Below are 14,912 nucleotides of genomic sequence, written 5' to 3'. Positions count from 1 at the left end.
AAAGGGGAAAGAAAAGAAGACTGAAAGAAGGAAAGAAGGAAGGAAGAGTTGAAGGTAAGAAAGAAAGGAAAAAAGAGGAAGAAAAAAAATACCTTAACAAATGAATGGACTTTCCCCTTGAAGCTTGAACTCTAACAAAGTTGACTGGTTTTCCCAACTCTCTCTCTCTCTCTCTCTCTCTCTCTCTCTCTCTCTCTCTCTATATATATATATATATATATATATATAAAGTAAAAGAAAAAATGATACAGTATTTATACAGATCACCAAGGCACTCTCCTGGCCGCATGGCGCCTGGCTTCAGGCACACAACTTGGCACATAGGCAACCACCTACATTAAAATGCGCCTAGGTGCACCTTTTAAAACACTGAGTAAAAAGTATACGTTAAAACACAGTTAACTAAGCAGAGATATATAGTGTGTAAAGAGACTGGGCCGAATGGGCCCTAACAGCCTCTCATGTGATATCCTTTATTTTATCTTTTATTTTATGTTGATGGGCCTCACTTAACTGCCAAGCTGTTATTTGTTCTTATTTGTTCTTATTTTACTTTCTTTATGTAACTGCCAAGCTGGCCGCCCACTTAAGGGTATACTTGTCATCATCAATTTTTTAGAGATTAATAAAAAATAGGGTTAGAGGAGAAGGGTGATTAATTCGACTTCTTCTTCTCTTACCTCTTCTCTTCGCCATCTTCCTCTCTTATACAGTTATTCAGATCTGTTCTATTCTACTAATCACTAAATTTAATCTTGATATTAGAGGACTGATTTACATCTTGGTATCAGAGCAGGTTCAGTTCGTCTTTTTTCTTTTTCCTTTGTTCCTGTACACTCTAAAATCAAGAGAGTGTATGAAGAGATAGGTTCTTTATAGTATAGAGAATCACTTGCCTAGTTGGTAGAAGCGTTTGGAGAGTCTAGTTCTTGCTAGATTTTGCCAAGAAGTGTTGTTGTTTTTCTGCTGCCCAAAACCCTAGCCGACTGGAGATTTTCAAGTTACCAGGAAAGGTGAAGCTTGGGTGTGGTGCTCTGTGCTTGCAAGGTGTCTTGTGACTGCTAAAGGAGGGCGGTTCAGGTTCGGAAGAGTTTGGGTTACTCTAGTGGTGCGGCAATGTCTTCTCTCTCCCGCCCATCTACTGAACGGAGCAAAACCCTAGTTTTTCAAACACCCAAGTTCTGGTTTGACTTCAAGTAAGTTTACATAGTCAAAATTTTCTGTTCTTTGATTTTCGTTTGACTAATGGAAACATACAGAAGTGAGTTCAAGTAGGGGCCAGCTTCTGGATCGGCTCAATAGATTCCATTTTGACGGGTGTTACCACAATTAAGCTAGATGGGACGAACTATCTTGCTTGGGCACAGTCTATAAAAATCTATGTTTGTAGTAAAGGAAAATTCAGGTATCTCACAAGCAGCAAAGTGAAACCCGAAGAAACAAACCCTGAATTTGAAAGATGGATGCAAGAGAACTATATTATTATAGGATGGTTAGTCAACTCTATGCAACCTCATATAAGCCAGCACTATCTCTGGATGTCTTCGGCTAAAGAGATATGGGACAGTGTAACTGAGACCACAGAAACTGAATGTAGCCAGAGCATACAAATTGAAAAGTGATGTGAATAACTTGAGACAGGGGGAGAAGAGTGTGGCAATCTACTACTCTAAACTAAAGTCCCTATGGTAAGAAATTGATGTTATAGAAACTGTGGTATGGGAGAGTAAAAAGGATGTTGAAATGTATAGAAAACTAGTGGAGAGAAATAGGGTGTTTGAGTTTCTCATTGGACTCAATCCTGAGTTTGATATTATCAGACAGAACATTTTGGCCAGGGATGAGGTTACTCTTTCACAGGCATATGCTACGATAAGTAGTGAGGAGAGTAGGTTGCAGGTGCAGTTGCAGAGTCCTACAAAACATTTTGCACATGCGGGAATGAAACCAAAGGGCCCTACTGAGAAAAGAGAGAAATTGTGTGAATATTGCAAAAAACCACGACATACAAAGGACACATGTTGGAAGCTTCATCCTGAACTTCTTCCTGATAAATTTAAGAATATAACCCTAAGAAGGGCAGTCAAGTGGGAAAATCCAAGACTGCTAATGTTGCTACAGTGCCTGAACAGGGAAGTAAGGAAAGCGAAGAAAAATAAACTATTGAGCAGTTGGCTGCAATGAAGCTGGATTTTGAGAAGTATGGGAGGCTCCTAAATCACCTGGAAGCTATGGTTTCTTCAACTCACCTTTCCAACAGTACATCATCTTCATCGGCTTTTGCTCACTCAGGTACTCGTGCTTCTGCGAATCATGCTTCTGCTTCAAGTAATCGTAAAATCCCTCAGATTATTGATTCCGGTGCATCAGACCATATGACCAGCCTATCTAACCTATTTTGCTCAAATCACCTCCTCTCTGGGAAAGAGAAAATATCCCTTGCCGATGGGTCCCTTGCCCTCATCTCCGGTAAAGGTGATATAAAGACCTTTGACACCCTGTTCTTATCTTCTGTTCTTCATGTCCCTAAGCTTAACACAAACCTCTTATCTGTTAGTAGCTTAACAAAGTCAATGAATTGCAACATAACTTTCTTTCCCACTCATTGTGTTTTTCAGGACCTACAGTCTCAGAGGATGATTGGGAGTGGCAATGAGGTGAACGGAATATACTTGCTGGACACACCAGATCAAGCTTTGGGACCACCTCATGGAGTTGCCTTAGAGTCAATCGTGTCAGTCTGTTAACAAAATTTTATTATGTCATTTTCAGTTTGGTCACTTGTCCTTTTCTGCTTTGAGTCATCTATTCCCAGATATGTTTAAAGGAATGTCTTTATCGAGTCTTCATTGTGAATCATGTGAGTTGGCAAAGCATTGTAGACATTCCTATTCAATTAGCAATAAAAGATCTTTTTCTCCTTTCTATATTGTTCACTCTGATGTGTGGGGGTCATATCACATGCCAACCATGGGGGGTTACAGGTACTTTATCCTTTTCATTGATGATTATTCACGTTACACTTGGATTTATCTCATGAAATCCAACCAGCTATTGTGAAAAAATTTCATGAACTCATCCTCACCCAATTTAATACATGTATCAAAATATTCCGCTCTAACAATGCTAAGGAGTATTTTGAGAGAACCCTCTCCACCTATCTTGAAACTTTTGGGGTTATTCATCAAAGTTCTTGTTCCTACACTCCACAACAAAATGGGGTGGCGGAAAGAAAGAACATGCATGTGGTTGAGGTTGCCAGATCCCTTTTATTTGCATCCCATGTTTTGGGGAGATGTTGTTCTTACTGCTACCTTTCTGATCAACTGTATGCCCTCCCAGGTCCTTGGCTTTAAAACCCCTTTTAGTCTTCTCTTCCCGGATGAGGATCTCTTTTCTCTTCCTCTTTGTGTGTTTGGGTGTACTTGCTATGTGCATATTCATAGTCACCAAAGGTACAATTTTGAACCCAGGGCTCATAAGTACGTGTTTCTGGGATATCCTTCCACACAAAAGGGTTATTGTTGCTTTGATCCGGTTCGTGGCACCCGCTTTGTTTCTCGAGATGTCACCTTTGCAGAGTTGACTCCCTTCTTCAGTATTCCTCCTGAGGGGGAGAAATCTGATGAGTACTTTGCTATGTCTCCAGCTGTTCCACTTCCCATTCCTTGTGACTCTGATCATGGGGTGTCCACCTCTTCCACTGGACCTACCCCTGATGTTCTTGTTCCCCCTCCTACTTTTGCTCCTGCTCTCCAAAGCTGGTACCAAAGGCAGAGATTCAGACATGTGCAGGTTGTTTCCACTCCTTCAAAAGAGCATCTTGCCACTCCCACCATTCCTGAGGAAACAGGTCAGCCCTCTACTGACCCATCTCTGACTGTTCCAGACCTTGACCTTCCTATTGCTCTTCGCAAGGGAAAGCGAAAGTGTACAGCCCATTGTATATCCAAACACTTATCTTACAACCTTATCTCCCCTTCCTACTACTCTTTTCTTGCCTCTGTTTCTTCCCATGTGATACCCAGGTGTGTACCGAAAGGTTTATCTCAAGCTGAATGAAGGGATGCTATGATGACTGAACATGATGCACTGCATAAGAATCATACCTGGGACATTGTGGACTTGCCGAAAGGGAAGAAACCAGTGGGTTGTAAATGGGTGTTTACTATTAAATATCACTCCGATGGCTATGTTGAGAGGTTTAAGGCTCAGTTGGTTGCTAAGGGTTACACCCAAATGTATGGCATTGACTATCTGGAGACATTTGCTCCTGTAGCTAAGATGACTTCAGTCAGGGTTTTACTTTCTCTAACAGCTACTTTTGACTAGCCCCTACACCAGTTTGATGTTAAAAATAATTTCTTGAGTGGAGAATTGAATGAAAAGGCCTATATGTCTCTACCTCCAGGAGTGTATGGGAAAGAAATGAAAGGCAAGGTGTGTAAACTACACAAATCCCTTTATGGTCTCAAACAATCTGATCATACACTGTTCTTGAAGAGAAATGGCTCTCTGGTGACCTTCTTGATTGTTTATGTTGATATTGTGGTCACGGGTAATGACATTGAAGAGGCCAGTAACCTAAAAGCATTTCTCAACTCTGAATTTGAAATCAAAGATTTGGGAGATCTTCGGTATTTCTTGGGCATTGAAGTTGCTCGATCTAAGGATGGTATATTCATATGTCAACGCAAATATGTCCTTGATCTTCTTGCTAAAACTGGTAAACTTGGAGCTAAACCCATCTCCACTCCCATTAATCCTAATTATAAGCTTTCTGCCACAGATGGTGCACCTTGGTCTGACAAAGGAGTGTTTCAAAAGCTGCTTGGGAAGTTGTTATACCTTTGCATGACTCGGCTAGATATTTCCTATGCAGTAAGTGTTATCAGTCAGTTTATGCATTCTCCCAGGGATACGCATCTAGCTGCTGCAAAAAGGGTTTTGTGCTACTTGAAAAGTACTCCAAGGAAAGGTATTCTATTTGCTAAGCATGGTCACATGAAGTTGGAAGCCTTTACTGATGCAAATTGGGCAGGATGTACTGATGACAGAAGGTCCACCTCTGGTTATTGTGCTCAGGTTGCTGGGAATATTATGTCTTGGAGGAGTTGCTAGATCTTCAACTGGAGCAAAATACAGGGCAATGGCTCATGGTGTGTTAGAATTACTATGGCTACGGTCTATTCTAGAGGAGTTGGGGGTGGACTACGAAAAACCAATGATGCTCTATTGTGACAACCAAGCTGCTATCAACATTGCACATAATCCTGTTTAGCATGACTGAACTAAGCACATTGAGGTTGATAGGTATTTCATAAGGGAAAGAGTCTCTTCAGGAGAAGTTTGTTTACTGTTTATCACATCAAAAGAGCAACTGGCTGATATCTTGACCAAGGGAGTTCCCAGGGGGAAATTGACACACTATATAAGCAAGTTGGGCATGACAGACATCTATGCTCAACTTGAGGGGGAGTGTAAAGAGACTGGGCCAAATGGGCCCTAATAGCCATGTGATATCCTTAATTTTATCTTTTATTTTATGTTGATGGGCCTCACTTAATGGGCCTGTTATTTGTTATAATTTTACTTTCTTTATGTAACTGCCAAGCTGCTCGCCCACTTAAAATTTAATGTAGTCTGCTATAAGCCAATTACAAAACAAACCTGATTTAATTTCTTCACAATTAGAAAAGGAATTCAAATCAAATATGCTAGACAAATAGTGGGTCTCATAAAATGATGTGAGTCCCATTCTTAATTCAAATAAAATAAAGATTTATTAACTATAAAGACCTTTAATGGTATGAGGTTCATTCTTTTAGACGAAATACTTTATTAATTACAAACTAGATTTAATTTTTTTAGAAGCGTAACTTAATTTATCTTTTAAAAATAAACAACTCAAAATAGATAATATTAGATAGTAAATACCAAATAAAGTGGGTTGTTGTTTACAAATAAGACCTCATTTAATCTCTTAAATCAAAATAAAGACAACATAAATTAATAGTGGGTTTCAAACAAAGTAGGTCAGAATAGATTGTCAATTACAAAGATATAAGACCAATATTAATTTTCTAATTTAATTCTTATAGCTAAATAGTAAATTTCAAACCAAATGATACACAGATGTAGTTGCCCCATACTTAGTATGTGGTCTTTCTCTAGTTGGAAATGAAATCAGCCCCATAATCTTCTAAAATGATCACGACTGAAGCATCATGAGACTACCTGCTTTTTCATAATAGTGTAACTTTTGTCCTACTTGGAATATGGCTTTGGAAATTTATGACATAATGTGATTACTTGTATTCATGGAAGGTCTACCAATGGTTGGGATGGCGTTTAGCCCCTGTTTTGGGTGAAAGCATATAGAAAATATTAAAAAACAAGAATGGGGCCAAGCCCCTGTTTTGGAAGAAATTTTTTAGGAGAGAAAACGAAAGGTAACAGTGGAGGGGATCCCCTGTTTTGGAGTGAAAACAAAGGGGAAAGAAAAGAAAGAAAAGAAGAGGGAGAAAAAAATACCTGAACAAATGAATGGACTTTCCCCTTGAAGCTTGAACTCAAACAAAGTTGACTAGTTTTCCCAAGAAGGAAGAAAATACCTTAACAAATTAATGGACTTTCCCCTTTAAGCTTGAACTCGAAAAAAGTTGACTGGTTTTCCCAAGTCTCTCTCTCTCTCTCTCTCTCTCTCTCTCTCTCTATCTCTATCTATCTATAAAAAGTAAAAGAAAAAATGGTACAGTATTTATACAGATCACCAAGGCACTCTCCTGGCCGCATGGAGCCTGGCTTCAGGCACACAACTTGGCACAGAGGCAAGCACCTACATTAAAATGCGCCTAGGTGCACCTTTTAAAAAAGAGTAAAAAGTATACGTTAAAACACAGTTAACTAAGCAGAGATATATAGTGCAGCACAATATCAAACATAAAACATTTTCAAAAAAACATATTACAAAATGCTAACATAAAGGTATAGCCATTTTCTCAATCTTGAAAAAGTCAGAAACTCGGGATGCAATATGTTTTAATGTAAAAGCTTACATTAAAACACAGTTAACTAAGCAGAGATATATAGTGCAGCACAATATCATACATAAAATATTTTAAAAAAAAACATTACATACAGAATGCTAACATAAAGGTATAGCCATGTGCTCAATCTTGAAAAAGTCAGGAACTTGGGATGCAACAGACCTTCTAAGCCGTGTAATGTAGTCTTTCACTGACGAACAAAGATTTGCATTGACAGTTAGAAAAATCTGGCGTAGAGCACTGGTTTTAGGAGCTGCAAAATTCTCATAGCTCATAAAACAATATGGTTCATCAACTGGGCTTGAAAAACCATCAGAGGCAATAACATGGTGTTGTTCCCTATGAATCAGTTTCATAACTGACACAATAGTCTTTCCCGTTCCAGACCTCCCTACTACAAAAGCACTTCTTGGAAACCTAATTACCTCTGACTCAAGCTTACTTAATTCAAATGGAAGTTCAATTTCTTTCCCGTCACAAGCAGTTAGCATGTATTTAACATTACCAGAACATAAAGAATAGAACTTCATCAGCAACAAACTTTCACTAAACTTTAAGCTTTTTATGCGATTTGAACCCCCAGAGGGACTGGAATAATCTTGTGAGCACGATGACTCCTTATACTTGACAAAATCAGAAGATATTTTCCAAGTCATTGGCACAACAAGATCCCTATAACAGTATCAAAAATAACTGTGTAAGCATTTAGTAGCATGGTTATCTATGTTTTTCATGGGAATAGAAAGAAAATTTTCTAGTAAAAAATTCAAAAGTTTAACAAGTTGATGTCATGGTTGGATAGAATTGCATGGCTAGTATTCACATCTTGTAAGCAGAAAAGAAGTAAATAATTTAAGATATCCATAACGCATACCCTTCATGTTTCTCCTTGCTGCATAGTTCTATGTAACTATCAGTACACAATGAGACCATGTTTTCAAGTTCATCCATAAGCTTTGGAATATCCACAAGTGCTAAGACATCCCATACCCTCAATACCTGGATAAACTTTGAACATTTGATGGTATCAGTAGTACAGATAACATATAACCCATGCACCCTGTATAGCTTCACAATCTTAGACAATGATGGACATAAAGGGTATGGGTATGTGCGCTTTGGACGCCAACCATTTGCTAGCTTTAACAAGAACCCAATAACTAGTTGCTTGCACAACAGAGTCCTCAAAGAAATGAAAGACTTCTTGAAGTTATCACTGAATAAAATCTGCATATTGACCGTAAGATCAGAATAAGGATTACTATTATAAACTAACAGATTCAACATTAATCATGTTGTTGAATATGCAAATCAGACACAAGAAATTAGTTAGGCACGAACAAATGTCACAAAGAAACACCATGGACAAGGTCATGGAAGTAAAAGTAATGACATGTGTCCAGGAGTCTTGACTTGAAAAGATGATAAATCATGACCTCCGAGACAGATCTATGAAAATGCTTATACTATTACAATAGTTAATATATTTTCAAATCGATCATATACCTGCAAAAGGGGGCCCAAAAATAGGCCTTTATTAACAGGTAGCATTTGATATAAAAGACTTGCATTCAGCCAGTATATTAGCTATTCATTTATGTCAAATTGCATTCATCCAAACACAGACACAGCCAATTTAGGAGAGTCCATTCAACACAGTTAAAGAGGAAAAGGACCAACAAGCCAACAGACATAACTGGTCAGTTTAGTGATCCCCGTGCATGAAAATCACTTGATGTTTCCTCAGCCTAAATGTTGTTCCAACTTTAGTTTGCCAGTAGGGTATAGCACAAATCTTTTTAATAAAAAAAAAAGTGTCCTATTAGTTAATTGATGATAGGACTCAAGTGCTTAATGCAACAAATCTTTCAAACTCATCTATGAAAGGTAAAAATGAAGATACATAATATACTATTTATTGATACATAAAAATGAAAGGCTCTGTTTGGATTTGGGGGATGGAAGTAGAATGGTATAAATTTGACAGAAAATGTCTGCTACTTTCCAGTCTCCATGTCTTCCTTTTTTCATAGAAAAACAATGGAAAGTAGAAAGCAACTAATGATCAAAACCTTTTCCACCCACTTTTTCCAGTTACACCCCAATCCAAACACAATCCACCTGTCTTTAGTATCCACATATCAAACCTTCCACTTTGTTTTCTTGAAAAGTGCAGTGTCATCTTTCAACAAATCATCAAGCTGATTTAACTCTTGTTTGATATTTAAAATTACTCCAGCCAATTGCCTATCCTCCCCAACTTGGAAGAAACAACCACGTTCTTTCGCATCAAGCACAAGGTCTTTCCAGATGGAAGGACCTCTAGCCAAAGTTAACTCATTTCCAACAATCCAAAGGCACTTCCTGCAATTCAACAAACCAAAACAATATAAAATTCTAGACCTATATCTAAAATTGATTGCAGATGCTCTAGTAGAGGCAGAAAATTTAACAATGAAATCATCAATATACAATACCTTGCCCTGGTCAGAATATTACTTGTAAGATGAGGATCAGAAGGTATCCCAACATATCCATTCTTATTACATCTTACCATAGAAATTATTATCACATCCTCCTCGCTGCTTTCAATTTTATGAAAAGCCTTCATCCACAAGGAAAAATCAGATTTACGCTCAATTCTGCTAGATACCATGTCCTGAATAGCCTGAACTTGTGCATCATATGGGGACAATATTCCAACACTGGGTCTCTGGCATGAAGATGCACAAGCTGTACAAGCAGGTGGTGAAATCATGAAATTTGAACGCAAAATTGGTAGAATAACAATACTTAAGATAGTCTTAAGTATAAATACAAACAGTAAAAGTAACTAAAGTAATGAACAAATAAAAAGGAAAGATAACACAGATTATCACAGAAACGAGCATTATAGCTGAATTTTGGAAAAAGAACAACTCAACACAACAAAGCCTTGTCCAGTTGTTCCAACATCCACCTATATGGGATCAGCTACATGAATCCTGATCCACCATTCTGCTCTATTTAGCGTTTGTAGAAAAGAGTGTTGACAATCTAGTCTATTTGGGCCTTATTATTTCATGTTTATCTTTGCCTTTCATATTGGGCTTGGGCCCTATTGTTATTTCACCTTTATGTTGTATAGTTTTAAGTGGTCACATGACCACTTCAGTTTTAAGTGGTCACTAACAACCCCAATGATCTGGTCTCCACAACCTACATTTCCCATCTCTTCTTTTCTCTTCTCTCTATTTATTCTTCTTCACTACTAAAACTCAGACATTCACGTATAGTTTGTGATCTGAACTGTTGTGATCAACAACTTGGTATCGGAGACAAGTCTTGATTATTGTTTTTCATTCTCTCATGCAATCTTAGTCCACCTGACGGCATAAGATAGTTTTTGGGCTGGATCGATAGTTTAGTTGGTGCCTGGTTTGGTGACTTTTGGAGAAGTTAGTGTTGCTACCCAAGAAAAAGTCTTGGAAAAAGTTCCAGAAGCCTGTGGAACCACGGAAGCAGGTGAATTCTTCTTGGTAAGGGCTAAATATTGATCTCACCATTTATATCTGATTTTTCTTGGGTCTATTAGTGACCTTAGAGTCAATTGACTAGACCAGATTTGCTTATTAGGAGAAGACAGAGGTTGGCAGATTCTAATCTCTATTTCTTGAAGTTCTAAAGGTTTCTGTCAACCTGTTCTTCATTGTGATGTGTGGTGACCATATTATATTCCTCGCTTGGGTGGATATAAATACTTCTTATTATTTTGTTGATGACTTCTCCCTCTATTCATGGGTTTATCTTAAGAAACCCCATGATGAGGTTCCTGCTTTGGTTAAACAATTTCACCAAATGGTTATTACACAATTCTATAGACACACCAAGGTATTCCAATCTAATAATGCTAAGGAATACTTTGAGAAGAATCTTACCTCCTATTTGGATAATTGTTGTTGGATCATGGTATTGTTCATCAGAGTTCTTGTGTATACTCAACAGAATGGGGTGGCAGAGAGAAATAATCAACATATACTAGAAGTGTCCCAGACTAATATGTTTAGTTATTGTGTACCCATTTTTTATTGGGATGATGCAATCCATACGGTTGTGTATCTCATCAACAGAGTTCCTTTCCAGGTTTTGGGTTTTAAAACTTCCTTTAGACTTTTGCATTCCAGTCATGAGCTCCTTGTTACTTCCTTACATGTTTTAGAGTGCACTTGCTTTGTCCATATTCTTGGTCCTCTCAAGTCGAAATTTGATCCCAAGGCAATTAAAAGTATTTTCTTGGGATAGGCACAAAATCAAAAACGATACTATTGTTATGATCCTATAACAAGGAAGAGGCATGTCTCTGTGGATGTCACCTTTTATGAGTCCACACCCTATTATACCCAGGGCGAGAGGGAAGGTGAGAGTAATCTTAGAGAACTTGAAATACCATTTCCTGTTCCTGTTCTTGAAGTTATTCTAGAGAGATAGCTACAGATGTATGAGAGAAAAAGGTTAAGAATACCCACTTCAAGTCTCCTTTGAGAACAAAGGCTCTAGTGACACTCCTGTTGTGCCTTAGCTTCTTCAGAAAACTCTTAGTTTTGATTCTCTAGGTGCTACTGTTCTCCCTATTTCTAATGTCCCTGCCGCTACTATTTATGACCTTGACCTGCCTATAGCTCTTAGAAAGGAAAAAGACAAGTTTCATCTTCTTCTGCTACACATAGTGTAGCCTCTTACATTTCTTATGATCAGTTGTACCCTAGATATGTCTCCTGTGGCCTCTATTTCTTCTATTCCTATTCCCAAGTCTGTAACCAAGGCTATGAAAATGCCTATGTGGAGAGAAGGTATGCAAGGTGAAATCGATGCTTTGTTCAAGATGAGACATGGGAGGTGGTTGATTTACATAGAGGGAAGACACATGTTGGTTGTAAGTGGGTTTTCATAGTGAAGTACAGGTCAGATGGAAGTATTGAAAGGTATAAGGCCAGATTGGTAGCAAAGGGTTTAACACAAACTTATGGAGTTGATTATAGAGAAACTTTTCTCCAGTTGCAAAGATGCCATCTAAACACATTCTAGCTTCATTGGTTGCTCATTTTAATTGGTCATTATGGCAATTTGATGTGAAAAATGCATTCCTGAATGGTGATGTAAATGAGTTGTATTAATGTTGCTATCGGGGTTTTATCTCGAGAAGCAAGATGATATGGTTTGTTAACTTAGGAAGGCATTGTATGGCATGAAACTATCTTTAGAGAACTAGACTAGGCATCTACAAGGTTGTATGATTTTCTTCCTTTTTTGTATCTGCAAGGCTGTATGATTTTCTTCCTTTTTTGTATCTGCAAGGCTGTATGATTTTCTTCCTTTTTTGTATCTGCAAGGCTGTATGATTTTCTTCCTTTTTAGTATCTACAAAGCTGTATATATATATATACTATTTTCTCAATTGAAAGACATCAATTTCTTCCAATTCTTGTTCTATCACATGGTATCAGAGCTGGAGACACCAATTCCAGTCTGAAACTAATTTCTGGTTTTCTTCCATCTGCTGCCCAAGTGAGCAGCTTTGAATTCTTTATGTTGGCCAAGTGAGCAGCAGCTGCGATCTCTAGGTCACCCATTCCAAGTGACATCTGCATCTCACCGCCCCTACCAATGGAAGCGGAGTCCCCAGATCAGCCTACCCACCTTCACCCCCTCTTTTCTGACGATCGCCTCAGCCTCGGTGTTACTCCTGTGGTGTTTGTTTGCCCACCAAGAAAGTCTTTCTTCTCTATTCTTTTTATATAGTTGATATTTCAGTGCTGCCAGTTGTGGTTTCTTGTTGTTTGGGTGTTGCATCTGCTTCCGATTCTGTTTAAGTGTGTTTTATTGGCTTTGCTGGATGTTAAAAGTTTATTTTCCTGTGTTTATGATGGTGGTTGAACAAAAGAACTTGGCTATGCGTAGTGTTATCCCCATTCTGTCTAAAATCACTGAACAAAAACTAAACGGAACTAATTATTTAGACTAGAGTAAGACTGTTCATTTGTATTTACGGAGTATCTCTAAGGACAACCATCTAACTAAGGACCCTCCTACTAATGAGACCCGCACTGAATGGCTAAGGATTGACACTCAATTGTTTTTGCAAATCCACAATTCTATTGAGTATGAGTATGTCAGTCATGTCTCAAACTGTGAGTTTGTAAAAGAACTAATGGAATATTTGGCTTTTCTTTTCTCTAGTAAAGAAAATATTTCCCGTATTTTTTATGCTTGCAAGACATTATATCGGGCTGAACAACAGGATCAGTCTCTTCAGACCTATTTCATGAATTTCAAACGCACTTATGAGGAATTGAATGCCTTGTCACCTTTCAGTACTGATATCAAAGTTCAGCAGACTCAACGTGAACAGATGGCTATTATGAGTTTTCTGGTTGGCCTTAATCCTCAATTTGATGGTGCTAAGTCACAGATTCTGTCTAATCCTGAGATTACCACTTTAAAAGAGGTCTTTACTAGGGTCCTTCGTACAGATACTGATTCCCATACCTCACCTATACAACAACCTAGTGCACTTGTCAGTCAGAATAGTGGTCGGTCTCGTTCTCAGAATAGTAGCAGAGGTGGCAGTAATAGTGGTCGGAATACTGGAACTCAGGCCACAGGGGGAGTAGTATGCTACTATTGTCATGAACCAGGACACACTAAAAGGACTTGCCAGAAATTGATAAAGAAAAACCAAAAGTCTTCTGGGTCTCAGTCAGCTCATGTTGTAACTACGAGTGATGCTACTAATCCATCGTCAGATCAGAGCATTACAATTTCTACAGATGAGTATGCCAAATTTTCCCAGTATCAAGAGGCATTAAAGAACACCTCTCAGTCCATCAATGCCCTTGCTGAGTCAGGTAAAACCAATACATGTCTTCTTTCCTCTTCCTCTCAGTGGGTCATTGATTCTAGTGCAACAGATCATATGACACGTAATCCTAATCTCTTTTCCATTTTCCAATCACACACTTTTCCTTCTTCAATCACCTTAGCAGATGGCACTATTGTCCTAGGTTCTAGCACTATCAATCCCATACCAACACTTTCTTTGTCATTCGTATTGAGTTTACCAAAATTTTCTTTTAATTTGGTATCTGTTAGCAAACTCACTCGTACTCTTAACTGTTGTATCTCATTCTTTCCTGATCATTGTCTGTTTCAGGATCTTATGACCAAGAGGATTATTGGTAATGGACGAGAATCAGGAGGTCTGTACATTTTGGATACCCAGGAACCTCAGACCATTGCCTGTTCTAGTACTTTATCTCCTCTTGAAGCTCATTGTCGGTTGGGGCATCCATCTTTACCTTTGTTAAAGAAGTTATCTCCTCAGTTTCATGATGTATCTTCTTTAGATTGTGAGTCTTGTCAGTTTGCAAAACATCATCGTCTATCGTCTGTTTCTAGCATTAATAAAAGGGCTAGTCATGCTTTTGAGTTAGTACATTCAGATGTTTGGGGACCTTGTCCTATTATGTCTAAGACTGGATTTCGATATTTTGTTACCTTTGTGGATGATTTTTCTCGTATGACTTGGCTTTATTTAATGAAATCTCGTTCTGAGTTGCTTTCACATTTTAAAACCTTTTGTGCTGAAATAAAAACTCAGTTTGATGTGTCTGTACAAACATTGCGAAGTGATAATGCCAAAGAATATTTCTCTGATTCCTTCCAGACTTACATGGCTCAGAATGGAATTCTCCACCAATCATCTTGTGTTGATACTCCATCTCAAAATGGAGTGGCTGAGAGAAAAAATAGACATTTTCTTGGAACTGCCAGGGCTCTTTTATTTCAAACACATGTTCCTAAACAGTTTTGGGTTGATACTGTTTC

The 14,912-nt window shown here is 38.2% G+C and overlaps 1 protein-coding gene across 8 annotated transcripts in view; it reads right to left on the bottom strand.

Moving 5' to 3' along the window:
* The window catches only part of LOC148855612 (uncharacterized), a 93,823-nt gene that overhangs the window by 19,382 nt on the left and 59,529 nt on the right, over positions 1–14,912 (bottom strand). For all 8 annotated transcript variants that reach the window (XM_088941635.1, XM_088941639.1, XM_088941633.1 and 5 more), the window contains 4 exons: positions 9,527–9,782; positions 9,197–9,413; positions 7,924–8,276; positions 7,212–7,721 (listed from right to left, as the gene is read on the bottom strand). In XM_088941635.1, coding sequence (XP_088797761.1) covers positions 7,212–7,721; positions 7,924–8,276; positions 9,197–9,413; positions 9,527–9,782 — 1,336 coding nt within the window. The remainder of the gene's footprint in view (positions 1–7,211; positions 7,722–7,923; positions 8,277–9,196; positions 9,414–9,526; positions 9,783–14,912) is intronic.

This window comes from Nelumbo lutea, chromosome 4 (assembly GCF_056320005.1).
Source record: "Nelumbo lutea isolate HS-2025 chromosome 4, American lotus-T2T, whole genome shotgun sequence".
NCBI lineage: Eukaryota > Viridiplantae > Streptophyta > Magnoliopsida > Proteales > Nelumbonaceae > Nelumbo > Nelumbo lutea.
This window is presented reverse-complemented; position numbering and strand designations above follow the sequence as displayed.